The sequence below is a fragment of the Equus caballus genome, chromosome 15 (assembly GCF_041296265.1).
Source record: "Equus caballus isolate H_3958 breed thoroughbred chromosome 15, TB-T2T, whole genome shotgun sequence".
Taxonomy (NCBI): Eukaryota; Metazoa; Chordata; class Mammalia; order Perissodactyla; family Equidae; genus Equus; species Equus caballus.
The window spans coordinates 82,121,158-82,148,045 of NC_091698.1; the positions used below are offsets into that span (position 1 = coordinate 82,121,158).

General features: G+C 46.2%; 1 protein-coding gene and 1 long non-coding RNA gene across 5 annotated transcripts in view; both read right to left on the minus strand.

Moving 5' to 3' along the window:
• Positions 1 to 912: 912 nt before the first annotated feature.
• Positions 913 to 5,955, minus strand: LOC138917705 (uncharacterized). Its single transcript, XR_011426128.1, has 3 exons — positions 5,892 to 5,955; positions 2,058 to 2,269; positions 913 to 1,247 (listed from the first exon to the last, which is right to left on the minus strand). It is a non-coding gene; the product is annotated as an uncharacterized lncRNA (long non-coding RNA).
• A 354-nt stretch (positions 5,956 to 6,309) lies between these two features.
• LBH (LBH regulator of WNT signaling pathway) overlaps positions 6,310 to 26,888 on the minus strand; it is a 37,932-nt gene continuing 17,353 nt past the window's right edge. For all 4 annotated transcript variants that reach the window (XM_070235620.1, XM_070235621.1, XM_005600098.4 and 1 more), the window contains one exon: positions 6,310 to 8,921. In XM_070235620.1, coding sequence (XP_070091721.1) covers positions 8,733 to 8,921 — 189 coding nt within the window. In that variant the 3' untranslated portion in view covers positions 6,310 to 8,732. The remainder of the gene's footprint in view (positions 8,922 to 26,888) is intronic.

Sequence of the window (26,888 nt, forward strand, 5' to 3'; positions counted from 1 at the left end):
CAGACCTCAAGGTCTTAGCATGAGTGATTTTTCACATCCCCCTGTGCAAGAGTGTAGAGGAGCAGAGACCCTGGGGGCAAGGGGCCCTGTTCCTGGCACCAGCCCAACTGACCTCTGGTTGGAAAACTGCCCTCTAATTAGCAATCAGGAAATCAAGGCATAGCACGGCGCCAAGCAGCATGACCCCAGCTGTAGCCTGGTGACATTTCAGCCCTCAAACAGCAAGCCCCTGTCCTGCACGGCAGGGCTGCAGACTCCTCGGGTTATTTTTATCTAATGGCGCTATTGTTGGTCGTCTGGTAGCTGCTGTCGTGGGTTCCAGCGGCAGCGAGCTTGCAGCGAGGATTTCCTGTGCAGCTTCCTCCTCCTCCCTCATGTGAGGTTCCCTCCCTCCTCCAGTGCTCACCAGGCAATTGCCAAGGGCTGCGTGGAGACTAACCCTGGCCTCGGAGGAGGCCAAGGGCATCATGGCCTTCCCTGGCTTGTCCCCCACAACAGCCACTCAGGCTCTGCCCTTGGGTGCCTCAGTCCCTTTTCCTCTGCAGAGGAGGATGGAAAGCCAGTTTTCCTAGTCGCCTCTCTCCCACCCTACAACTCTCTAAGGCAAAAGCAGTGCTTTCTAGAAAGCCAGGTTCACTAAGTCAGTGGCCCTCAAACTGTGTGGAGTGGGACCTACAGCAAGAAAAATATCTTTCAAGACCCAGTACACACATCCATACAGATGTAGGAATGAAACAGTTTCAGGGAACAACACGACCTTCCTGTGTCTGCTACACTCTGATTTCTTCTTGTTCTAATCTAGCCTTTTCTATTTGTTTTCTTTTTGAAATTCTGGTTGCAATCCACAAATTAATCCATTTCACAACCCAATAAGGATTCGTGAGTCAGTTTGAAAGATACTGCACCAGCTACCTCATTCTGGAGCGATCTCTCTTTTCTGGATGAAAGAAGGGCACTCGAGTTTAGAGGGGCCCTCAGAACCAGCCACTGCCCTGGTTTTGGAGTTATATCCACTTTACAGAAAAGGAAGCTGCGACTCAGACAGGTTGAGAAGCTTGTCCACAAAGTCAGCCATGGTGGGAGCATTTACACCATGGAAACCGGCAAATGCTGCAAATCAGGGCTTTTTTTTTCCCCCTTGGAGAGCCAGCTCTTACACATTTACCAGCACACCATTGACTCTAACCCTGCTCTTTCTGGTTCCAGAGTCAGTATATTTCAAAGCCCTTTAACCTCAGCTTCCTCATCTGTAAAAAAAAAAAAAAAAACATTAAAAATGCCTACTTCATGGGAAAAAAATTATATCTATTGAGCACATTCTGGTAAGTATGAGGGACGACTGGAAGGAAATAAAAATGCAAATAATTGATTTGCCACTGTCATGGGATTTGAAAGATGAGGTCCCCAGATTCCACCATCTTATATAATTTCCATCATTGCCAAATGTAGTTTGTACAGAAAAAAGTTCTCTATAACAACATACACTGTGCAAAACTGTTGTGAGAATTAGAAGAAATGAAGATAAACCTCTAGCCTAGAGCTCTGTAAATGGTAGCAATATTAGAAAAGAGTGAATTCATGTTTTTCTGATTGGAAATGGCAAAGGAAGATTGCAAATGAACTGCATTTCAAAGTAGGATCTTCTACACAGGTAAATGGAGAGAAGGGAGCATTCTAATGAATATTCTGATTCGTAGACTAGGCCAACAAGCATCTCATACACTAATCACTAATTTTCAAAATTCTAGAATGAAGGCTCTACAGCCTCCAATTTATCCAGTGCCAGTGCAGTGGTGTCCCCTCCAACTGATGGATACTTCTGCCTGGTGACACCCAGAGAAGACTCTGAGCCTTAGGACAGTGTGGGCGCCAACGCTGGACAGTGGCCTTGGCCTGCCTGATAACCCCTCACATTCATTGCCATCTTGTCTCTAAGGCCACAAAGGAAAAGTCTGCGTCGTCATCATCATAGTTATGATAATAATGGCTGTATTAATCTCCTATTGTGGCTGTAACAAACTACCGCAAATTTAATGACTCAACATAAATTATCTTACCATTTTAGAAGTCAGAAGTCTGAAATGGCTGTCATTAGGCTAAAATCATGATGTTGGCAGGGCCGTGTCCCTTCCGGAGGTTTCTAGGAGAGTCGTTTCCTTGCCTTTTCTAGGGGTGCCTGCATTCCTTAGCTGGCAGCCGCTTCCTCCATCTTCAAAGCATTTCATCTTCAAATCTTCCTCTGACTCTGGCGCTCACTCACTGCCTCCCCCTTTCATTATAAGAACCTTGTAATTAGATTGGACTCAGCTGGATAATCCAGGATCTCCCAAACCAATGTCGGCTAATTAGCAACTTTATTTCCACCTGCAACCTTAATTCCCACCTGCCGTGTAACATAACATACTTGCAGGTTCCTAAGATTAGGACACAGAAATCTTTGGGGTGGGGGGCATTACTCTGCCTACCACAATGGTTAACATTTTGAACACTTACCATGTGCCTGGTATAGTTCTAAGCACGTTACTAGTAATAATGCATTTAAACCTCACCACAGCTCCATGAGGTGGGTACCCATTTTACAGATGAGAAAAGTGAGGCACAGAGGAGAAGGATAACTTGCCCAAGGTAACACAGCTAGTAAGAGGCAGGGCTGAGCTGCAGATCCAGGAGTCTGATCTCAGATCCCATTCTCCTAGCCACAACCGCCCTTCAGTAATTGGAGGACAGATATACAAAATGAATTCTGCCTAATTTAATCCTCCTTTGACAACCCAGCAGCTCCTTCAGGATGTGACAGTGCCTCAGATCCATCAATATGGACTGCCATTTGCCACCAGTCAGCCAACTCTGGATGGGCTGACTGGTGGACTTCCATGGGCTGCTTCCTTCCCCAGTGGGGTTCTCATGATGAGCAACAGAGATTCTAAACTCCGCTCTGTGGTATCAGACTTCAGCTACTTCTCTTTCCCTCTACTCTCGCCATACTAGCTTCACAGACATTCCTCAAAAAAGTCAAGTCAATTTCTACCACAGGGCCTTTGCATTTGCTGTCACCCCACCTGGAATCTCTCCCCAATTTACACAAAGCTCAACCACCACTTCAAACAGGCCTCTGTCCTTGTTATTTTTATTTATTTATTTTATTTTTTGGTAAGGAAGATTGGCTCTGAGCCAACATCTGTCGCCAATCTTCCTCCCTTTTATTCCCCTTTTTTTCCCTCCCTAAAGCCCCAGCACGTAGTTGTACTTCCTAGTTGCAGGTCATTCCAGTTTCTCTATGTGGGATGCCTCCACAGCATGGCCTGATGAGCAGTGCACAGCTCTGTGCCCAGGATCAGAACCAGTGAACCGTGGGCCACTGAAGCAGGGTGTGTCACCTTAACCACTTGGCCATGGGGCTGGTCCCAGTGTCACCTTTTTAAACAGCAGCTGAGCTTCAGGCCCACTGTCATGGGAATTGTCTCCTCCTTCCCTCGCCAATATTCGGGGAGGGGGGGAGGGGTGGAGGGGAGGCATTGAATTCCTTTCTTCTCTCTGCTTTTCCCCCCTCATGGTGATGAACAAAAGGGGGCAGACTAAGGGGGTTGCGTTTGTGAGCAGGGAGGTGTCTTCACCTAGAAGCTCCCCTTGACTCTGGTGAACACAAAGGACCTGGAGCAAAAAGCAGGGAACAGAAGACCGGGGCCAGTTCCTTAGCCACCAGATCTTCAAAGGGAAGAGAGAAGAAAGTCTTGACTTGTGGAGCACCTTCTGAGCACTCGACCTTCCTACCCGTGTGCAGGAGGTGCTAGTCTTATCCCCATTCCACAGACGGGAACTGAGGATCCTGGACATTAAGAAACTGGCCTCAGATCATGTCTGGAGGGGCTGAGCAGGACGTGGATGCAAGCCAGCCTGAATAACACAGCAAATTCACCAGCTGCCGCCCAATGCTCCTCCTTTAGGGAGAGAAGAGGCAAACTGGGGTGGAGTGGGGGCTGTGTTGAAGGGATTGGTCAACTATGAAAAAGGATTTTTTTTTTCTGAATGAGTAGTTATTCTATTTAGAAGGTCACAAGGAGACAATGGGAGAAAGAAGTGAAGACTCAGGTTTGCGTCCCCCAGGAGACTTTTGTACAAGAATATCTGATTGTTCCAGTACCATTTGTTGAAAAGACTATCCTTTCTCTGCTGAGTTGCCTTGGCACCTTGGTCAAAATTCAGTCAACCACAGACGTGTGGGTCTATTTCTAGACTCTGTGCTGTTCTGTGGATCTGTGGTCTGTCTCAATTCCAATACCACACTGTTTTGGTTACTGTAGCTTTGTAGTAAGGTTTGACATCAACATTTGAGTCCTCCAACTTTGTTCTTCTTTTTCAAAGTTATTCTGATTATGCTAGGGCCTTTATATTTCCACATGAATTTCACAATCAGATCGTCAATTTCCGCCAAAAGGCTTGTTGGGATTTTGATTGTGTTGAATCTGTAGATCAACGATGTCTATTTGGAGAGAATGGACATCTTACCAACATCGCGTCTTCAGATCCATGGACATACTGTACCTCTCCATTTATGTAGATCTTATTTAATTTCTCTCAGCAGTGTTTTGTAGTTTTCGTTGAAAAGATTTAGCACATCTTTTGTCAGATCTATCCCAAAATTATTTATTTATTTTTTTATTGAAGATTAGCCCTGAGCTAACATCTGCTGCCAATCCTCCTCTTTTTGCTGAGGAAGACTAGCCCTGAGCTAACATCCATGCCCACCTTTCTCTACTTTATATGTGGGACGCCTGCCACAGCATGGCTTGACAAGCAGTGTGTAGGTCCACAGCTGGGATCCAAACCCTTGAACCCCGGGCTGCTGAAGTGAAACATGTGAACTTAACCACTGTACCACCGGGCTGGCCCTAGTAGTTTATATTTTTTGATGGTAAGTGGTATTTTAAATTTCAATTTCCAATTGTTCGTTGCTGCTATATAGAAATGCAGTCAATTTTTGTATATTGATTGATCTTAGATCCTGCAACCATGCTGAACTCACGCGTCAGTTCTAGTAGCTTTTCCTTTTTTCTTTTTTTAGATTTCATAGGCTTTTCTACATAGACAATGTCATCCATGAATAAAGACAGTCATCTGAGAGGCTGTGTTCTAATAAACTCCATCCTCAGGCTGCAGAAGGAAATAGAGGGACAATCCAAGCTGAAGATGGTCGAGGCCAGCAAGTTACCCCACGGGAGCAGATCCATAGACCTAATGGTTCTGCTTAGGCTAATGTTACAATGGACTGACATTCTATTAACACCGGGGGACACCCTCAGTGTAGATCACTTGATTATCTATTCTCACCATGGTTATGAGCCCAGATGTAGGCTGACTAAAGGCAAAAATATCCAGCCTCGGGTTAGAAAAATGTCACCAACCCCGTCCACAAAGCACCACCTTCCCTCACTTCGACCTGCACGAAACTCCATCCCAGTCTCCAGGCCTTCCGTCTTGCCACTCCAGTCCCATCTCCATAGAGCCAGACGGCATAAACACGTAAGTGACAGCATTCCAGCCCTGCACGCAGAATAACACAATCCACCCTCCCCACCAGGCCTAAGCAGCCCTCTGGACTATTTCTTCCCCGTCTCCCCCAGCCAAGCTCGTGCCAAGGCTTCTCTCTGCGGGAAACATTCCCTCCACGCACCCTGTTTTCCCTGCCTTCCACTCACCACATTTGTCGTTTAATTTTACATTAACACAGCACTAGGAGGGCTGGGACCACGGCTCTTTTGTTTATCCCAATGTCTTAACAATGCCTGAGAACTGCTCAGTTGAACAAAGTAAATGGTTTGAATGACTGCCAAGCTCTCTCCAGCTACATACCCCCTCATCTACTCACGCCCAGTCTTTGTGAAGGAACTTACCCTGTATCTCGGGTGTTTCTCTTCCCTTAGAAAGGTGGCTTAAAACTGTGGCCGCGTGTTAGAATCTCCTCAGATGATTCTAGAACATAGTAACACTTGGACCTTCCGGCAGCCCACAGAAATCCAAGTCTCTGGGGGTAGGACCCACGGATTTTTTTTTTTTTTTTAAGCTCTCTTGGTGATTCTGATGTGCATCCAGAGTTGAGACCTACCAGCATAGAAGGAAAGGCTGTTTTCATTCAGCCAGGGGAGAAAGAACCGTTGAGGGGCTCACCCCGGAAAGGCCAGCAGGTGGGCTATGTCAGGAACCCCACCCACCTCGACTTCCCCCAGCTCGGCCTCCTGCCAGAGCTGCAGCTTAGTCCTGGGCTCTGTTCATTCCAGTGGAGCAGGAAGAAAGCAGGAAACCAGACCAGAGTGGAAAGCATTTTCAAACTTTATTTACAACTGTCACAGTGACAAAAAGTAGTTTGGAAAAAAAAAAAAATGCTAGTTTCTCCCTGAGCCTCAAAAAAGAACAGATAGAAGTTACAGGAGGTTCATCTTACAACAGGCATTTTTACTGAAATACTAGGGGTTTTTTTTCAATACGATCAGTTAGAAATACACACGTTACTTAAAAAAAAAAAAAAATAGAGGAGGCCAGACAGGAGCTCAGCCATTTATCCAAGAGTGGCTGGGTTCCCCCAACAGGCTCACCGCTGAGGGTTCTGACTTCAGCTGTCAGCCTCTGGCCCACTCAGACTCCAAATGGTCATACAAAGGGGTCTAGCGACCAGCAAAAATAATAAACCACCTCCATAAACACACATATACACAAAGTAGATTTGTTATGCAGTTTACAAGCACGTTCCCATCACACGGCAAGACCAGGACAGATGATAGAGAGGAGCAGATGAGAGGGGGACACAGAAACACGGGATTTTAAAAGGCAAGACCCCATCCACAAAGGGAGGTGGGATGAGAATGCAGCTGTGGGGAAGGAGAGCGAGGAGACTCTGCAGCCAAAACAGAAGGAAAGGGAGAGCGCGCATGAGAGAGAAACCCCACAGTGCAGGCTGCAGGCCTCTCCGCCTTCCACAAGGAGCTGGAAGAAGTTATTGCCATTGGTGTGTAACACAAGCAAACAACACAGAGGGAGGGAGCAGGGGGCTGGGGTGAGCATCGGCTCCCCGGGACCAAATCCTGCTGACCGGCAACAGCACACCTTCATCTTTTGTCTTCCTGCCTCAACACTGCCCAGAGCCACACTGACCTTGAGGTATTAAATACATCTCTACACTCAAATTCAAAACCGGGGTCAACCTGGACCAACTGGACACCTGAGGGGACATGGTCGGTGCCTTGGCTCCAGGGAGGCTCTTGAGCCCACCTCTTGGCCACTCAGTCCTGCTCTGAGATGGAGCCGGTTTGAAGTGTGTCCTGCAACCTGCTGCACCACATGGTCCCTAACTATGACAAGAAGCTCTAAGTCCAAGGCTAGCTTTCTCATACAACAGCCCTTGCAGTGGACAGGTGGGAGGTGGGGAGGGGTGAGGACCACTGTTCAGTGCTCCCTCATCACACCGTCTTCCCACTGGCATCCAGGAACAACATGGGGAGAAGCCAGGGCTCTCAGGACACCCTTTGGTTTCAGACTTCGATCCCCAGGCTGCAATACAAGAGCCTCATCACCCGCATCCAAAATTCCCAGCTTAGCCAGCTCTCGGCACCTGCGTTAAAGCTCACCTCCCCAACAATAAGCAGAAAAAGCCGCCTCTGCTCGCCACTCAGCTCCCACCAGAAAAACAGGCCACGCGCCCACAGGGGTGTGGCGTTCAGGCTGGCTGGAACCCACAGCACTCTGGGAACCACCTCTGCCTGACTGCCGTGGCCAGGGACCAGGCAGGGTGGCGGTAGGAGAAGGAGCGAGCAGCCTGGGAGAGCCCACCTGCTCTGCACTTCCACTCAGACTGGGGCAAGTCTGGGGAGCAGTTGGGGAGGGCCCTTCACGTGCAAGTGTCCACTTCAGGGGCAGCAACCAGGGTGGGAAGTGTTCTCACTACTCCAAAAGGGCCAGGGAGCAAAAAAGATAAATCAGGGGAGAGAAGCTCAAAAGCCCTGGCTCCTAAAACCCTCCCGGTTACCGCGGGTCCGTGAACACGCCACAGCGGGAGCACAGGGTCGGCAGAGAAGGAAAAGGGAGACCTTTTTCTCTCCTGCGCATCACCTCCAGCTGGCTTTGCAGGCAGCCAGTTTCCATGGCTCTCCTTTACCTGCCTCCCGGTATCAACACACCAGAAAAAAAGCAAAGGCAGCAGTGGGCGAAACCAGAAAGAGATGAAGACTCTGTTTTCTGATACCCCAGCAGCCAGAGAGAAGGCTCACTGGATACTTCCTGGCTGTACTTCTCTGCTCAATGTCTTCTTTAAAACGTGCATTTTCTCTTTCGTCTCGTGTTTGTTTTCTTACCCCAAATGTTCCTCGCTCGCTGTGCACAGCCCCTATGCCCCCCGCCCCCAGAGCCCACTGGAATCCCACCTCGGCCTCTAGCCTGCTTGAGTTCAGATAATGATCTCACAGGCGCACCCACTTCCCCACATCCCCCACCCCTGCTCTAAGCAGCTTCCTTTCTCAGAAGGCCTTGCAAATTGTCGCAGAGGGCTCCACTGCCCGACACATTTCAAAAAAAGAAAAGAAAAGAAAAGAAAATCAACTCAGTGATTTGCAGGTGCAAAACGGAAGCCATCGTTTGACATTTTCAGAACTATTGTGGCTCACTCTCTTCTTCCATCATAATGGGAAAGAACAGTTCAGGTACAGATGCTGTCTGGCACGACCCCGTGGGAATTGGCGGGGACTCTACTGCTCCTTGCTCTCTTTCACCGTCTCTTCACAGTTGTCCTGCTCATCCTCCTGGACCAAGAACTCCTCAGGGGGCCACCGGAGCTCCCCGCTCTCCACCTCCCCCTCTGTGGGTTCCACCACAATGGAGGGGAGGCGGTCCTTCAGTTTGCAGCAGCGGTCGAAGTCTGACGGGTCGGGGAAGATCTGAAATAAAAGCAGAGCGAACACCGGTCACATACAGATCCAAGCAGAGAAATCCCATTCCTTCATCTCTCAGACACACAGAGAACTGAGCACCCGCTGTATGCCAGGGACGGCGCTCAGCCCTCGGGATACTCAGGGGCACAGGCAGGAGCCAGGGAGTAAATTCTGGGGCAACATAGGAAAGCATCCCTCCGCAGACTCGGACTCTACTCCTGAAGCTCAAAGTTTTCAGGGCAGCGCCACAGAGTCTAAACGGGGCTGTAGCTCTGTTTGTATTTTTTATTTTATTTTCAAATGAAAGACTTCAAAATCATGTCATCCACAGTAAATCACACCTCTATTTGCATCAAGCATTTTACTCAAGCAGTCCAAAGCAGACAACAGGTTCCACGACATGAAATTCCTCCCATGTCGATTATTGGCACCTAGTATGAGCCACTACCAACTGCTTTGCATATATAATTTTGAACCAACACAGACATGCTAAAGGACAGGTGTTGCTGTGCCATCTTTAAAAAATTTCAGGCTTGGAGAAGGAGGTTGCCTAAACCATACAGCCTGGAAATGAGAGGTGGTTGACTGAGATTCTAACCATGTCTGTTTGACTCCCATGCCCCAATGCCACCTGCCCCTCAAGCACATGGGTCCTATCTTGCTGCAACTGTAAAGTCAAGGCCAAATCAGGGTTGAGGGCGTGGCCCCAGCCACAGGCAAGCTGGGAACAAAACCCCAGGCTCCTTTTTCACCTGTGAACAACTCCTGGCTCCTGGACGGCTCTGCACCTGGAAGAGTCTGTTTCTCTTCCCAGAGTCCCGTCAACGAGGCTTGTTTTTTCAATGCCTACTGTGTGTCCTACCCAGAGCTGGGAGAAATCCCAAACCAGGCTATAAAATCGAGGGCCATGTCAGGCTCTGTGGATTCCCTTTGCACACACTGCCCTGTGACTACCGCTGACCCAATTCTTTGCTTAAGCTCTTAATCCGATGGGCTGCTGGCCCCTTGCCACTCACAGTCCTCAGTGACACACCGAGAGCCAGAGAGAGGAGTCTCTGTCTGGGACACGGGGGCTCACAGAATCACAGATGTCGAGAGCCACATGGCACCTTCAAGCCCATCTCTTCAAACCTCTCCATTTAATAGACCAGGAAACCATGGCCCAGAGGGGTCAGGAGAATTGCTCAAGGCCACACAGCTTGTTAATGACAAGAGAAAGGAAAGCAAAACCAGGAGTAGGTGGAGACACACACATGAAGAGATCCTGGGGCTTGCCTGAGCCTGGCTCAGCTCGAGACAGGCCCACGGCAGCAGACAGGTATCCTCTGTTCTCAGGAGGTAGGAGAAATGCTCTCCTACAAACTCAGGCCATCTCAACTTCCGTGGTGCCTAACCTTACTGCACCCCAACCCCAAGCAGTGCTGTCCCAGTCAAGTCACTGAGCACGTCACAGGCCACGTGAGGCTTCTGGGAATCACGGGCCTCAACAAAACCTCCCCAATCCCTGTAGACGAGTGATTATTAACCATTTATCCAATAAAGCCCGATTGCTGGGGATTAAGCCTTAAGCCAGCTGCACAACCAGGCATCATTAAAGACTTAACAAGGCTCATAAAAAGTATAGTAATGGCAGCCAGGAGGAAAACAAGCCGGGGAAGGGGTTTGGCTAGTGGGGTGAAAGGAGGCGTGGGGAAAGTTCACCCCTACTCCAGGCTTTCTCTTCCTGATGCGGCCAGCCCTGCAGTCCTACCCTTGGACTGTGCTCTGCTCACGGATCCACAGGTACCGATAAGGGAGAGGGTCCGGTGGCCTCTATGGGCCCCTCCTCACTTCTCCTCTTGTGGAGCTCAAGCCCCTCCCTGGGGGTGAGGACACAGGCAGCTTCCAAGCACAAGCTTTTGGGAGTGAGCGAGGGGAACCCCAACGCGTGGAGAGCACGCCCTGGTTGACAAAGCTCTTTCAGACATCACCTAGATCTGCTGTTTTCAGCGTCTGTGCCTTTTGGAAAATGAATGGATGCCTCGGGGTCAACACACCCATTTCATAGATAGAAAACTGACCAGGGAGAGTGGGCAAGACTCTGAGCCCATTCAGCTGCTGGAGGCCCCAGTTTTAGGCACCAGGATGACCACCTGGGCTGCCAGGTCCAGAAGATAAGCTTCCCAGTCTGGACAGTTGTTCTAAATCCTCAGGACCCAAGACGGAGCTGTGAAACATCAGGAGGGGATGGACATCTGGCCCAGTACAGACCTGGGCCCTCCCTCTGCCCTCCAGGCCAGGGCAGCGCCCACCCTGTGACTCCCTGCTGAGAGATGTGGCAACCGGATTCTAATGATGATCCCCCAAGCCCAGGAAGAGCAAAAGGGACAAGAAGCAGCAAGGCCGGCAGAAGGACGAGGAGGACGGTAAGGGCGGAGAGTCCGTGATTTCATTTCAGGCTGGGAATAGGTCTTTAGCTAAAATTAGAGGAAAAAATGTTAAAATGATAATGATGATGATTATAGAAGATATGCCAGGGACATTTTCTGAGTAGCATCTCAACCTTTACAATAATCCCATGAAGTATGTAGTGGTGTGATCCCCATCTTATAGATGAGGAAACTGAAGCACAGAGAGGGCAGGTGACTCGCTTAAGGCCACAGGCTAGGAAGCGGTTAAATGGAGACCCAAACTCAGATGTATAAGACTCCCAATGAGCCATTCATTTGATGACACGTTGTGTCAAGCCAGAGACCCCACTCTCTCTATGTCCTTGACATCAACTGTATACCTTACCAATCCTCTCAACCACCTGTGCCTCGGTTTCTCTTTTTGAGAAGCGAAGTGACCTTCTTGTCTCACTGGATAGGTACAAGGTTTTGGCAAATACAAAGATAAAACGCTTTGAGGACATATGCTAAATTCGAACTGGCATGTCCTCTTTGGAGCCGTTTCAACAGGACAACGGTAAGTGATCTGCGAGCAAGAGGCAGCGGTACTAATACAGTAATTAAAATAACTCCAAACAATGCCTTTCATACCCAGAGCGGCACAATTAAGTCTTTTAAGTCCTTGGGGGAAGTCTGAGCATTGAACTTCTGATACTGCTTAGCTGCCAGAGAACTTTGCTCCTGGAATTACTCAAAGCAGGTGCCATTAAAATTTTCCTTTTACAAAGCCTGTTAATTGCATTTTAAAAAAGAACTATAATCATCTAACCCATCAGAGATTTTATTTTATTATCAGATAACGTCAATTTATGCCTCTGAAGATGGTAGCTTTCTCCACAGACAAACAAGATGCACCCAGAACCAAACAGCTTCTCATTTCCTTACACGCAGACAGAAAGCCTCGCAAAGTGTTGCTGAGTATTTTGCCAGCACAATCTTATCTCCAACAGCTGCTTAAGAGGCTGACCCTAAGGAGGTCAAGATTTTTCCACTAAGTCATGCTTTTTAATCATCTAGGCAGCAGAAAAATGAGAGGTTGCAACTGCAATTTGAAGGGGTGGGGAAGGCAGTGGAAAAAAGGACTCAAGTCAGACTTGCCAAGCACATGACAGGTACAGTTGATGCGGCAGGCCAGCCCAGTATGCTGTTTGCCTGCAGGAGCTGGCAGGGAATAAAGAACTGCCCCTGTTCCAAAAGGAAACTGCTTCTGGTTAAACCTCTTACACCAAAGAGCCCTTTCTCGCTGGATGGAGAAAGGAAAAAAAAAATCTTTTTCTCTTCTCTCTTCAGCAAAGGCTCATCTCCAAGAGTCCAGAAAGGAAGATAGGGAGGCTCTGAGAAGCATTTCCCACCCACACCCCCAGGGCAGGGCAGATCTAGAAGCATCCATCCCACACTGGGATTCCCTCAGCCCTGCCCCTTCCTCTCTCTGCCAACACTGGACTGCACATCCAGCTGTCACCTTTGGCTGCCAGGGCTCATGGCTTGGATGAAACTAATAGACACCAAGTCCCTCCTTTGCAAATGGAGTGAAGTCTTGAAGATCAAACACATCAAGAAGATCCTAGGTCCCTCATGTCCCCTGTGTAGGAATAGCAGGCATTCAAACTTGGTAATGGTGAAATTTATAGAACACATTTCTTCAGAGGCATCCTTTGCCAGGTGGCCTTCAAACCCAACAGGCCCTGACGTTCGGGGAACTCAAATGAGTTCACTGGAAAGGTCAAGGGAGCTTAGGACCTTCTAGGGGGAAGAAATGGTCTGTGTGATATAGTTTGGATGCCAATATACTGGAATTTCTGGTTGTATAGATCTGAGCTGTCCAATAGAACTTTCTGCGATAATGGAAATATTTTCTATCTGCACTGTCCAACAGTAGCCACTAGCCGCATGTGGCTACTGAGCACTTGAAACGAGGCTAAAACTTTTAATTTTCTTTAATTTTTATTAATATAAATTTATATGATATATGTAAATATAATATAAAATTAAATAGCTACATGTGGCCAGTGGCTACCACATTGGACAGCGCAAATAAATGGTTAAGTATGAGGAGAATGAAAGCAGGATTGTCCAGGAAAACTCAGGATGTTTGGTTGATGGACCCACGTGGGCAGCCTCAGAGCAGAGAAGTCTGGGGTTGAGTGTGAGCTCCTGCAGATGAGAAATTAGTCAATAGTCTCTTTGCTTAAGTATAAAAGTTGCCGGTCAGTCAGCTCCCATTTCACTCCTGGAGGGGAACTGAAAGGTAATACCAGGGCTCCAAAGGCCTGAAATTTGGGGGCCTAGCTATCAACTGTCTGCCTCTATGCCAGGTGACCTAAACCTGGCTGCCTCTGGGGTGGGGACAAGAGAGAGATGTCTGGCACCTAGGATGGAAAATGTGAGCGATTCTGGTTGGAGCAGCCCTGCCCTGTGTGTGTGCATCCCTTAGCCGTCATCCCTGACAAAGGACCCGAGCTGGCCACAAAGAGGGAGGAGGGCTCCGCAAAGAGCTGAGAGACGCTAATAGGGAAAGCGGACACCAGCAGGTGGAGGAGATGAAAGGTGGTTAACTGGACACAAAGGGCTAATTACTAGCTCTGCAAGCTGAGACCTCGACAGCTGAGACATCCTGCTCCTCTTTGCTGGGGTGGAACAGAGGAAAGAGGCATGCTAGGGTAGGGTGGAGAGGGGAGGTCGGGCAGAGGGCCTGAGATGAATAACCAGGTAGCTCCCCAAGGCACTGAGAGGGATCTGCTTCAGCATACAAAACCACACGGTGAGCCTCTCCCCTCTCTGGTTCCAAAGGGAAAAAAATCAACCTCAAACTTGCTATGGAAAATCACCACTCCCACAGGTAGACCGGAGTCTGAAAGACCTGGCTTTTACCTTGCCCCCATGTCGTCTTATCTTTACGACCGTAGTCAAGTCATTTTAACTTCTCTGAGCCCCAGCTGCCTCCTGAGTTAAACGAGGAAGGAATTTCCATTTTACAGTATTATTGGAGGGATTACAGGATGCTGCACGTGGGGTGCCAGCACAGAACCCAACAGGCTCAGAGATATGCAGGCCCATCCTCCTCCTGTCCTCATCTATACATTGGGATTAATCCCAATTCCCATCTTGTATGGCTTTGGAGTTCTGAAAACTTTAAATTCCTGATGACGATTCTTATTAGATAAAGCTGGGGTCCCTAAGGAGCATTTAGAATAAGAGACCAGAAAGTCAATAGCTGTGGCTTGGGACAGGAGCAAATTAGCATTCCTAGGCTTGTGCTCACAAATCCTAGGCCAGGTTCTTTGGAGAAATGGTTGCAACTTCATCACTTCCCTGCAGTGCCTCTGTTTTCCCAGGGCATGGGTTAGGCCAGCCGGAAGGGAAGCCACTGCTTTGTCCTGACCCCAGTCTTTCAATGGCAGCCCCTGCAACTAGAGGTCTTCCCATTACACACCTCCCCCTCAGCCCACTCCAGGGCCTGCCACCTGGGTAAGTCAGACCCTGTCCTGCCCCTCAGCTTCCCGAAGTCTGGAGTTCTTATTTTTCCTGGAGAACAACAATGGATTGGCTTTGTGTGTTTATTCCTTCCTAGGAGGAGCTGGTTTATAACAATAGGCAGATCTCTACCAGCATCCTGCTCTGCCAAGGGCTGAATGAATGAGCAGCAGCTAATTCAAATGAAAAGTACACCCTGTTTTTTGTCCTCTAACAATATGTGAAGGCAAGAAACATGTTCTTTGGAATTCTTGCCTCCCACTATTTTATCATCATCATCACCATCATCATCATTATTATTATTTGTATTTTACTGACTTTTCAAAGTGAAATGTGGCTGGTAAGAACAGAAAGAATTATAGCAAAGGGGCAGAGTGGCTACTGTCTGGATTCAGAGAGGGAAGAACATTCTCCAGTCTCCATTCGGATGCTAGTCACCTTATTCTCCATCCTTGAGACTCTTACCTAGCTCAAATCTGCCCTGGACCGGGACTGTGGGGTATCCACCTCACCCACTCCTAGCCTTCTCTGCTGTCTCTAATCCTATAAGAGACTTGAGCAGAGATTTGTGGCTTTATAACAACTGTTGGTTCTCCTTCCTTTGGATTAAAGAAGTTTAAGCCTCCAGCCTTGAAACTTAAAAGAAAAGGAAATCCTCTGGATAAACACCATCTTTCATAAACATCTCGCAAACACACACCCATCCTGCAAGTCAAGACTTCCAAATTCCATTAATTAGCACTAATTGCTACTATCTCTGAGCCCAGCTGACGGGGCTTTTGGAATGTTAGAGAATATTTCTCAAAGTTCTCCAGGGCAGTAGATCTGGCATAAGTGATTTCAAATACCCACATCCTATCAACTATGTCATCACTGCCCTTTGGAGAAAAGATATGCCTCCCAGTCACCTCTGGGCCTCTAGGGATGACAGCTCCCTTTCTCCATCCTCCTCTATTGGTACTACCCAAATGTCCCATAGTCACACCTCCTCTCTCTCAGAAAGCCCAGACTGACACGGCTACCATTTCCAACCATTCCCTCATTCTTTGTTTTGGAGACGAAAATTTTGGATATTTGGCCTGGTCCCACCACCTTCTCGTCCTTTTCTGGAGTTCCCTTCCTACTCCCTACCACATGGCTTCCAAACCCATCCTTGTACAGAAACAACTCTTTCGAGTCTCTAAGGACTTCATTACAGCCCTGCCCCATGGCCTTTGCTCAGCCCTCAGTCACCACCTCCTCTGCAGCACACTACCAGACCAGTCAGCCTACTTCATGCCTTAGGCTCTCTCCTGATTCTCATGACACTTCTCAGGTCCACCTGACCTGTCTAACCTCATCTTCTCTGTGCCTTCCCTGGACTCGATGTCACCCTAGGTTTTTCTTCAGACTCAGGCAGCTTTCTGGCTTCACCTGTCCATCTCAGACTGAGGATTCCCCAATCTGTAGCTGAACTTCCACATTTCCCACCATCTGTGAAACGTCCCCACTTGGATGACGTCCATCACCTCCAACTCACCTTGTCCCAAAGTGAGGTCATCAGCTAACTTATCTGTCTTTAAGTTGAAAACCTTTTAAACTCCCAAACAGGAAGCCTTGCTTGATAGTAGGTCTTGTAAAAGAGACCTGGAGACTTCAGTTGATCATAACTGCAGTATTGACGCTAAAACACTGAATAAACAGGGCTCTATTCCTGCAGCTCCATCATCTCATGGAGGCCGTCTATACCAAGGGGGAGGTGATGGTCCTGCTGTCCTCTGATGAGACATATTCTGTTCAGTCTAGAGTAGTGGTTCTCAAAGCTCAAATCCCAAGTTCCTCTCAGGGATGGAGTATCCATGGAGTTAAAATATTTTCTTAATAATACTAAGATCTTATTTGCTTTTTTCCCTGTGTTGACACTTGCACTAATGGTATAAAAAGCAACAGTGGGTGAAATTGCTGGCACCTTAGCAAGAATTAATGAATGCAGTGGCAGCACACTGTACTTATAGTCACTATATTCTTCACCACCTCACACTCACAATTTTTAAAAAACTTAATGTCCTTGATGAAGCAGTAAAAATTAATTTGTATTAAATATTGACTCAAGTATATGTTTTTTCAATGTTTTATGTGACAAAATGGAAAGTCAGCATAAAACACTTCTGCTACATATCAAAGCACAATGGTTGTCTCGAGGAAAAGCACTTACGTGATTGAGTTGCAAGCTGAACTAGCCACTTTTTCCATGGAACAGCATTTTTACTTGAAAGAATGACTGACCAACCAACTACAGTTATTCAGACTTGGGTATTTGGCACACATGTTCTCAAAAATGAACAAAACGAGCCCGTCACCTCAAAGAAGATGACTGATGGTATTTGTTACCAATGATAAAATTGAGCTATCAAGCAAAAATTAGAATTTTGGAAAACTTGTATCAGCCACCACAAGCTTAACAGTTTCCTAATACTTGAAGAATTTCTCATGAGACCAGTGGAGATACTAGCAAATGTAATTTTTTGATATTATATAATGAAATGTGTCAACATCGGGAAGATCTGTATAATTCAGTGAACCTGTATTTCCAAATGATCAATGTACCACATTACAAAACCATTCGTGGGTAAGAGATTCATTCAAAGTGCAGGATGGACAAATGGATTTTAATGTAAGAGTACAAAAAGTTCATTGATATGGTTTCAGATTCCACGTTGCCCCTAACCTGTAAGAAACTACCACTTGTCGAGTTTTGGTGAAATAGCAAAGAAAAATATCTGAAAAGGCTATTAAAATATTTCTTCCATTTCTAACTACACACCTGCATAGGCCAGATTTTCTTCATCTACTTGAACCAACACCTATCACAACAAATTGAATGCAGAAGCTGATATGAGAATCCAGCCATCTCCTGTCAAGCCAGCTATTTCACAGATTTGCAAAAATGTAAAATAATGCCTTTTCTCACTAAACTTTTTTTGTTTTGGAAAATATATTTATTTTTATTAAAAAGTGTTATTTAAACCAACCTGTAATGGTTTTATTGTTATTTTAAAGGAATTAATAAATAAAAAATGTAAACACTGTCTTAATATCAAAAGATATAACCTACATAAGCAAATATTTCTGGGCTCCTAAATAATTTTTATAAAACGTAAAAGGGACTGAGATGAAAAAGTTTGAAAACCTCTGACCTAGGGAAAAACTAGTCCCTGGAAGATGACCACATAAGTCAAGGTAGAAAGACAATATATTTTAAAACTGGAAAAGATCTGAGGGGAACATAAAGGGTGCCTTCAAATATCTGAAGGGCTGACATGAAGAAGAGAGCAGATTTTTTTAACTCCCAGGGGCTAACGTAGGATCAGGATGGAGAATTTCACTTCATTACACAACATTCCAACAAAAATGATAGAAACAACTCTCTCCATCGTAGACGGGGAAAATCAAGGCCCAAAGAGGTGATGTGAGTTGTCTGAGATGACACAGATAGCGGCAAAGCCAAGATTAGAAACCAGTTATCCAAATTCGTAGTCCATAATCCTGCTGTGCTGAGAGGCTCTGAGCTCTATGTCACTGGCAGCGGCCAAAGAACGTCTAGGTGACCCCATGCCAAACTACTGTAGAATGCATTCTAACGTCTGATGGGAGACTGGCCCAAGCTCAAAGGTGCCCTCCACTCTGAGATGCTATGGTGCCACATTTTGATTCCAAGGAGAGAGTATCTATCTGTCCATGATCTCTAAACTTTTTGTTTGTGTACTCCCTGAAAGAATTTTGAAAAACTGTGTCTCCTTTCATATGTTTTTAAACTGACACATAAAACTTCTGAGATATTATAAATATTAATATTTTAAAATAAAAATTATATACCACTCTTTTAAATATACTCAACAGCTTATAAATACTATAGCAACTTGATATCAACCATCACCTAGTAAAAAATCTCATGAACAAGCTCTTATGTCAAATCTTATTCCTTTCTCTACTTAAAACTCTATTTCCATTCTACTTCTCCATAGAATCTTATCTTAATATATTTTTATGCTTGAAAGTTTTTAGTCATTAGCTTTTTTTATACTTCCCTACAATAGAAAGATGTATTTACATATATAAATCGACAGTTAATGTTTTTATGTCCTGTGACCCTAAGGCTTGTTAGTAAAAAAAAAAAAAAAATCTGGATTGACATTACAGCTATTAGTTTATAACTGATCAGTAAACACACCACAAATAATTTTTAAACACAAAGGTAATTTTCTTGATTGGTCTTAATGTGATAGATAAGTGGCATTTATGGAGCTTCCTAGACAGTAACGTTTTGAATGGTCCATTTGTTTCATGCCCCAAAGGTTTCTATACCCTGGGAAAAGGCACCTTAAAAGATTCAGGCTGGCGAGAGGCAGGCCCTTCTCTTATAAAGGGGAGTGGGGCAATCTCGACAGGAAAGGTAGGAAAAGAAAATTGGTGAAGCCTGTCTTCAGGAAATGCAATTTTAGAAAAGCCAACCAAAGGAAGCTGAAGATGTGGAAATTGATTTCCCGAAAATACTCTGCTGTCACATCCCTTGGAAAGTTTCTGTGAACCCCAGGGGCAGCTGAACTCCAGTTTCAACGCTTTGTTTAAACGTGAAGTGGTAGACACAAAGAAGCATTATTAAGAAGTATTTTGGTGTGAAAACTTCCAATATTACGATGCCAAGGAAAACAGCCAGGAAGGATCCTGTTGCTTCAATTGCAATATCTGAGAGGACAAATGACCAAAGAAATTCAGGAATCATAATCTAGTATTCGCTGATCTTTAAGAATGCTTCCGTCTAATATGTTCAACTCTTGAAGAAAAAGAGTCCCTCATCTAACAACAGTGACACCAGCCTCAGGAAGTCAGACACCAGCGTCATTATTCCTTCATGTCCACATACACATTATGGCTCAACTATATTTTTTGTTTACTCACTTGTTTAAAATATATTTTTGTTAAAAATAAAATTCTATCACTACATAAATAAAAAATGAACATTACTTGTCATAGGTAATACATAAAATACCATAAAAATACACTATGTCTGTGTAACACCTAAATTAACTTCGTAACCACCAGCAGTACGTGGTCCTCCTGGAATATTGGCCTAGGCTATTTACTTGTTTCAAAGAACCTGGAGCCTTGCAGGGTTGTTGGGTAGAAGGCCCTCGGTACTGGGCCCAAGACTTCAATCATGTTCAGATCTACTTCTAAGAGCCCAGTCCATCCTTGATTCCAGGAAAGCAATATCTCTAAACCATGACCATTCCATGAGCCAGACCTGGAATCCCAGGAAAACCAAGATGGCTCAGGGGACTAAAGGTGCATCTGTCCAACTTTCATGGGTCTCCAGGCTGAGGTGACTTCACTTGTCTTCTTCAAGGTCACACAGTGCTCCAATGTCATTAATAGAATAAAGGAGACAAGTAGGGCAATCGTCGACCCATATACATTCGTAATCCACAGAGCGTGTCAACATACCCACCACGCTACAAGAATATGATCACCAGCTATTTTGCAATGCTGGCTAAATGTTGCCTAAACATCATCAATTGCTATCATCTCTTCTCAAAATAAGCAATTAACAAACTAGAGGAAGATATATAACATCTCCTAAACACTTTAAAATAACCAAACACCTTTCTGACTCTATCCACAGAGCTCCTCCATTATCCCATCTCCCTAGAATTTATACCCCTGAGATTCTATTTGCCAGAGCTTTCAATGCTGGGAGCTCCTATTTTGAAAAACTCTTTTATTTGTTTTCTGTTTTTAAGGTAATATATAATCAAGAGGCTTAATGATGTTGAATCTCTTTGAATCAGCAATTCTACTTCCAGGAATTTATTCCAAGGAAACAAATCAGACCTGTGCAGAGATTTATGTAAAATGATTTTCAGAGCAGTGTTCTTTATAAAAACAAAATATGCCACAACCTAAATATTCAGCAATAAGAAGTGGTACATAATAAAATGAAATGCCATTTTATAAAGAAAATCAAATAACAGGAACATAGTCACAATATTTTTTTTTTTTTGAGGAAGATCAGCCCTGAGCTAACATCTGCTGCCAATCCTCCTCTTTTTGCTGAGGAAGACTGGCCCTGAGCTAACATCTGTGCCCATCGTCTTCTACTTTCTATGTGGGACGCCTATCACAGCATGGCTTGCCAAGAGGTGCCATGTCCACATCCAGGATCCAAACTGGCAAACCCCGGGCCACCAAAGTGGAACATGCGCACTTAACCACTAGGCCACCGGGCCGGCCCATTATAGTCAGTGAAAACAAGATTCACTACAGTATATACAGTATTATCTCAACTTCATAATTTTAAAGGTAAATGCATAGAAAAATACTGGAAGTAAACATACCAAAATGTTCTGATGCTAGGAATATGTGTTTTTTTTCTTTGTACTTCTATATGTTTTCCTAAATTTCTAAAAGGAAGAAAGATTACTTTTATAATTATAACACACACACACTCTTAAACCTTTTGACTCAGAAATTCTACTCCTAAGGCTCTGTTCTAAGGAAACAGTATAAACTATGGACAAAAATGTATATATAAAATTATATATAAATAATTACATTATGTATGAGAAAAAAGTATACAATCTAAAAATTTCATCTATTGAAGAATGGCGAAAAAATCACCTTGTAACTTTATGATATAATATTGTGCAGTTATTAAAAATGCTGGCTTTGAAGGATTTTTAACATGAGTTGTACTGATGTGACGCTGGCAACTTAACATACTGTTATGTAAAATCACAGAACACAGCTCTGTGTGATTTGGGCTACATAAAAACACAAGTGCATTGGAAAAGAAGGCCAAAGATGCTCAAACGTTAACAGTTATGATTCATGCATGGTGAGATTATGGTGACTGGAAAACAAAAAGTTGAAAGAAGAAAATTAAAATTCCATATTGGACATATTTTACTTTTAAAATTTGAAAAGTAAGCATAAGAATAAAAAAATGCATACTTTATCAATGAAAATATGAAATTACTGAAAGGGGGGAAGGAAAAGAAAAATTTCCTATAATTACAACATTCCAATCTAAAACAACCAATATTAACATTCCACCGCCTGCCCTTTTGGTCATGAGTGAATAAGTGTGAGTGTGTGTGTATGAGTTCATGTGAGTGTCCGAGAGTGTGCAGGTGTGTGCATGCGAGTGTGTACGTGTTAGGGTGAGTGTGTGCATGTTTGGGTGAGTATGTGAGTCTCAGCAGGCACCTGGCCTCGGTTCATAGGGATCAGTGGCTGAGCTTGGCACTGCCCACACACCTTGGGCTAATGGTCACCTACCAAATTAGAGCTTATACACAGGGCTGTGTCTCAAGAAAATATTTAGGAATTTAGGAAAACCAAGGATGACTCTCAAATCTAGGGTGGTGAGTGTTTCAAGATCTCCAAAGTAAAGGCAGAGGTAAATTCAAGATTTACTATTAATTCTGTTTGGGAAGCATCTTCAAGTACAAGTTAGGAGAAAGTCAGACCTAGAGACCAAGCACCTGGACTGAGGTTTGCAAATGCCCTCCTTGCTCAGGTCAATTCTACTTTAGGTGAAAGATCCAGAACTTTCCTTCCCATTGGCTTCAATAAAATTACTGGCAGAGAAGCAAGTAGTCAATGCTGCTTCAGCTAAATGCTTGGGTACTTCTTCTATACACTTGACCTAAAAGGAGCTTCTGACAGTGCAAGGCAATTAATTCTAGCAGGGAGGAGGCCAAGAGAGCTCCCAAACTTCCCTCGAGGGCAAAACGCTAGCTGGACAACAGTTGGGGGAAATTTTTGACAAATTTTAATTTTTTGTTTGTTTATTTGTTAGGAAGACTGGCCCTGAGTTAGCATCTGTTGCCAAGCTTCCTCTTTTTGCTTGAGGAAGATTGTCGCTGAGCTAACATCTATGCTACTCTTCCTCTATTTTATGTGGGATGCCTGCCACAGCGTAGCTTGACAAGCAGTGCTAGGTCTATGCCCAGGATCTGAACCTGTGAACCCCGGGCCACTGAAGCAGAGCATGCGAGCTTAACCACTACGCCACCAGACCGGCCCCTACAAACTTTAATTTTTTAAAGACAAATCTGTGCAATAAGGAGCCCTCCCTCAGCTGAAGAGTGAAGCAGCAGACACAGGGTTTGATTTACTGATAAAGAATCCTCCCAAGGTAGGCTTGGGAACAAGGGAGGGACAGACAGTGAGGTGAGAGGCAGCAGAAGTGACAGGCGCAGCAGCTACAAGACTGGATGGGAGTGAAGGCCCAGCAACCCTGAGCCCATGTGAGTGAGGGCCTGTCTTCATATCCTCCGAGGATTATTTCAGGATTCAGGCCTGAAAGATCATTTCAGGACATTCACTAGACACCCAGGAATAGCTCTTGGCTCCAGTCACAAGATACACCACCCAAACTCATCCCGTTTCCTAATGGTACAATCCTCCTTTCTATCCAACTTGGGAGACCGGGTCGACGTAGAGAAAATGCTGATCCTCTAAAAGTCTATGCCACAGGATGGCCAAGTAGAGGGATAATCTCAGTGCAGGAAAGGGAGAGAGGAAGGGTCCAATCCATCATTCAGCACTCATTAAGCAACTATTTGTAAGACAGTGGGCCTGGCATTGCAGGAACAAAGAGCAGTCAGACATAGACCCTGGCTCTGGGGAGTGATGAACACCACCACTTGAGAGGCCTCAGGCCTAACACAGGTCCTTTGAGAGAAGGCTGGGTTGTATGGTTCTAGTGTGCAACACGTTGGCTAGGAAAATGAAGAAAGCTTGTTCTCTCCCTGGCCATGCTACAGACTCTCTGTTGTGACCACGGTATGCGTGCTGGGGGGGAATCCCCATGGGAAGAATTCCAGCCCTCTGCAGGCCCTAACCCGGGGGCATTCCAGAACAGTGAACACGATGTTTGTGTCAAGGCTTTGGGCAGAGGAAGGAAGGTGCTGGATCCCTCATACAAAGTAGACTTGATCTGAACAAAGTGCACACTGACTCAAAAAGAGGCAGTACGTGCGGACACAGGCCCAACGCCGCAGAAAGAGATGGACTCCTTGTGCTTCTGAACCATGTGGCCCTAACTGCCTGTTTTGCATCACATTATTATGATTTGTATCGAGGAAGGAGCAGGGTGGAGGCGGTAGGGACAGGAGAAAGAAAACTCCCTGTGATTCCAGTAACATGTTGTGTCCACTGGCTGGACGTCTCCTGCCAAATGCTTTGGAATTTTAGTTTTATGTCTCTCCAGGGACAACTCAGGCTTTTTAAGTCTGATGTGAAAGAGGATTTCTTGGTGACCATGGGACTTCCGTGTGGCTGCTCAGCAGGGCCTTCAAGACCCTTGAGAATACGTGGGGTCCCACAGCTGGGGGTCACCAGGGAGACAAGGGGCACGAGGAGGAAGAGACAAAGGTACGTGATGAGTTACGCCCAGAATGGCCTCGTGAGCAGGGGCTTGTGGGAGACGGAGGCAGGGACACGGAGGAGGAACGTCTCTGAGGGCTTAACCCAGGGGGGAAGCTCAACCCGTCACTTATTTCAGCATGTGCACTGACACAGGAGGGGATAGCACAGGGAAAGCCAGGCTCAGGGGGTCTTCATAAAGAAAGGCTCAGTGTAGATGTGAGTGAGGAGAAAGTGTTTCTGAACTGCTGCCTAACTTTAGTGATTAAACTGAGCCTGTTCTTTGAGAGACGAGTTGCTGCTTCTGATAAAGAGTGAGGAGGGGAGATTTGGCTATTGTTGGGCTTCAGAGAGAGAAGAGGCTGAGCATTTCTGCCCAGGGAGAGGCCAGCTCTCAGCCAGCGGAGTGCTTTAGACCTGTCCTAAGGCAGAGCTGGAACCAGGGCTCTCAGACTGCAAGAAGCAAACAACAGGGCTGTGGCAAGAGGTCAGCCGACCCCCCCATGCCCCCACCATACAAAATGCCGGGATATCCCTCTCTCCTGTATTGGGAAACACAGGGGAAGATGCAGAGAAGCTGTTAGCTCTGTGGATCAAAGGGAAGGCACGGAGCGCCGTGGCGCGTGAAGAGCTAGCTCCTGGTTTACAGTGCATCCTCGCTGGCTTCCCTGAGCAGGAGCACCCACTGCCCGTCTGACAGGAGGCTGGACGTCAGATGGTAGGAGTACGTGACCAAGAACAGCAGAAGGAATACAAAGAGTGGGCAGTAAGAGACATATGCTGATCAAAGAGGAATTTAAAGAGCCTAGGGAAGGATAAAGTTATCAGATCTTGGTCCAGATGCTTTAGAAGCAACAGTTTTAAATGAAAACCAAGGAGCCATATCTATATCTAGAACTTAGCAAGGGTGATAAAACTGCAGAAGCCTCAGCATGCAATGCTGTGGGGAAGTTAGGCAGTATGGCCAGAATCCCCGTAGCCCTTGGGTTGTGGCAGCATCAGTGTCCACAGGCAAATGCCCAGGACCCTTCCCCAAATAGAGCCCAGGCCAATTCAGGCACAGCACGGAAGGAGACGCACTCAGAGAGGCATTCCAAAACTCCACCTTCTAGAGCCCTGGAGCCAAGGGAGGGCCCTGCATGGCAGCCACTGACTTGCTTCCTTGAACTAGGGAAAGGAAGAAGGTGTTAGGTGACAGATATCTCTGTCCCAAGGGGCTGGAGAACAGGAGGCCCACGAACACAGTGTGAGGAGGGAGTTGCAGCCCCTAGGGACATAAAGGTCCTCATAGAGACCCTCCCACTCAGCCCGGTTTGCTGGCTGCCACCCACAGCCAACCCAGCCAGCCTGAAACACACTCAGACTTTCTAGTAACCATTTATTCACCCACCCAGCGAGTGTCATAATTCCTGCCAAGTGAGTGTGCAGACATGGATTTCATGTATTGAACTGACTCTCTAAATGCATGTTAAGACAAAACAAGGCACCGGCCCTGTCGATTTTTATACACGCCCACAACACAGCACTAACTTCCTAAGCACAAGAGGTAAGGCCTACCTGGATCTTTCAGGGGATGAAAAAGCATCATGTGAAGCCTTGATAGGCGTGAGCCTGAGGGGGCCCTTTAAAGATCCTAAAGCAGAAGTGAAGGAGGTGAGCTTTAGAGTCAAGAAACTCAACTTCACTGAGACCACCATCCACTAAGCTGCTGCTCTGGGAAGGCCCTGAGCCAGTGGGCACCTGGAGTCGGGGAGGGTGCAGGAGGGGTGATGGCTGATGTGCACGAAGAGGGTAAGAAGTCATCCCCTACCCTCAGAGACCTGGGCAGAGAGGAGTCAGGCAGGACCCATCTCCTCAAAGCCCAGGGTAGCATAATCTCAAAGCCCAAAAAGCCACAGGTGTTGAAAGAAGAAAGAGGTCACATCTGGGGCAGAGAAATCAAGAAAGCTTCATTTTGGGTAGGTCTAGAAGGAGGGGGAATGATTGACAAAGTCCAGTGTGCCTGTTTATTTTATGACCTTGTTTCAAGGTCAAATCACAAGCCTGAGGTTCTGTTTCATCTGCCAAGTGGGATTGACGTCTCCTTCCCACTTTTCAGTTCCTTGGAAAAGCAGGTCTCTGTAAAGCCATGTACTGTTATTACCCTCAGGAGGAATGCCAAGAACAGAGCTCTGAGATCTCCCACCCTCGGATCTGAGCCCAGCCTGAGCACGCACAGTGGACCGCCTTGGCCAAATGCAGTCCCAGCCAATCCCCAGAGCTCTGGTGGGAATGTGTTTAATTGGATAGCACTAGCTTTGAGTGGGCCCAGAGACTATGTCATCTGACAATTGTCAGACCAGCTCACTGCAGAGCCCTGCACCTGGCATAAACAGGGGCTAGCCAAGGGGTGTCTGAAGGTGCAAACAAATTAGATTAGAGACAGAGGTGCCCTCTCAAAGTCCTAATTTTCTTTCAAGAACCAGTCCCAGTCTGACCCCTCTCTTCTAAGCCTTCTCGTCGCAGCCCATACCTGCACAGACGGTAGCTTTCCCCTCGCTCCACCAGACTACCTGCGTTCTGGTTGTTACGTACATGCCTGCTGGTTTCCCACATGAGCCCAGGATCCTCTGGGCAGCGCCCAGCATAGCACGTTGCACACAGCAAGTGGCCAATAAAT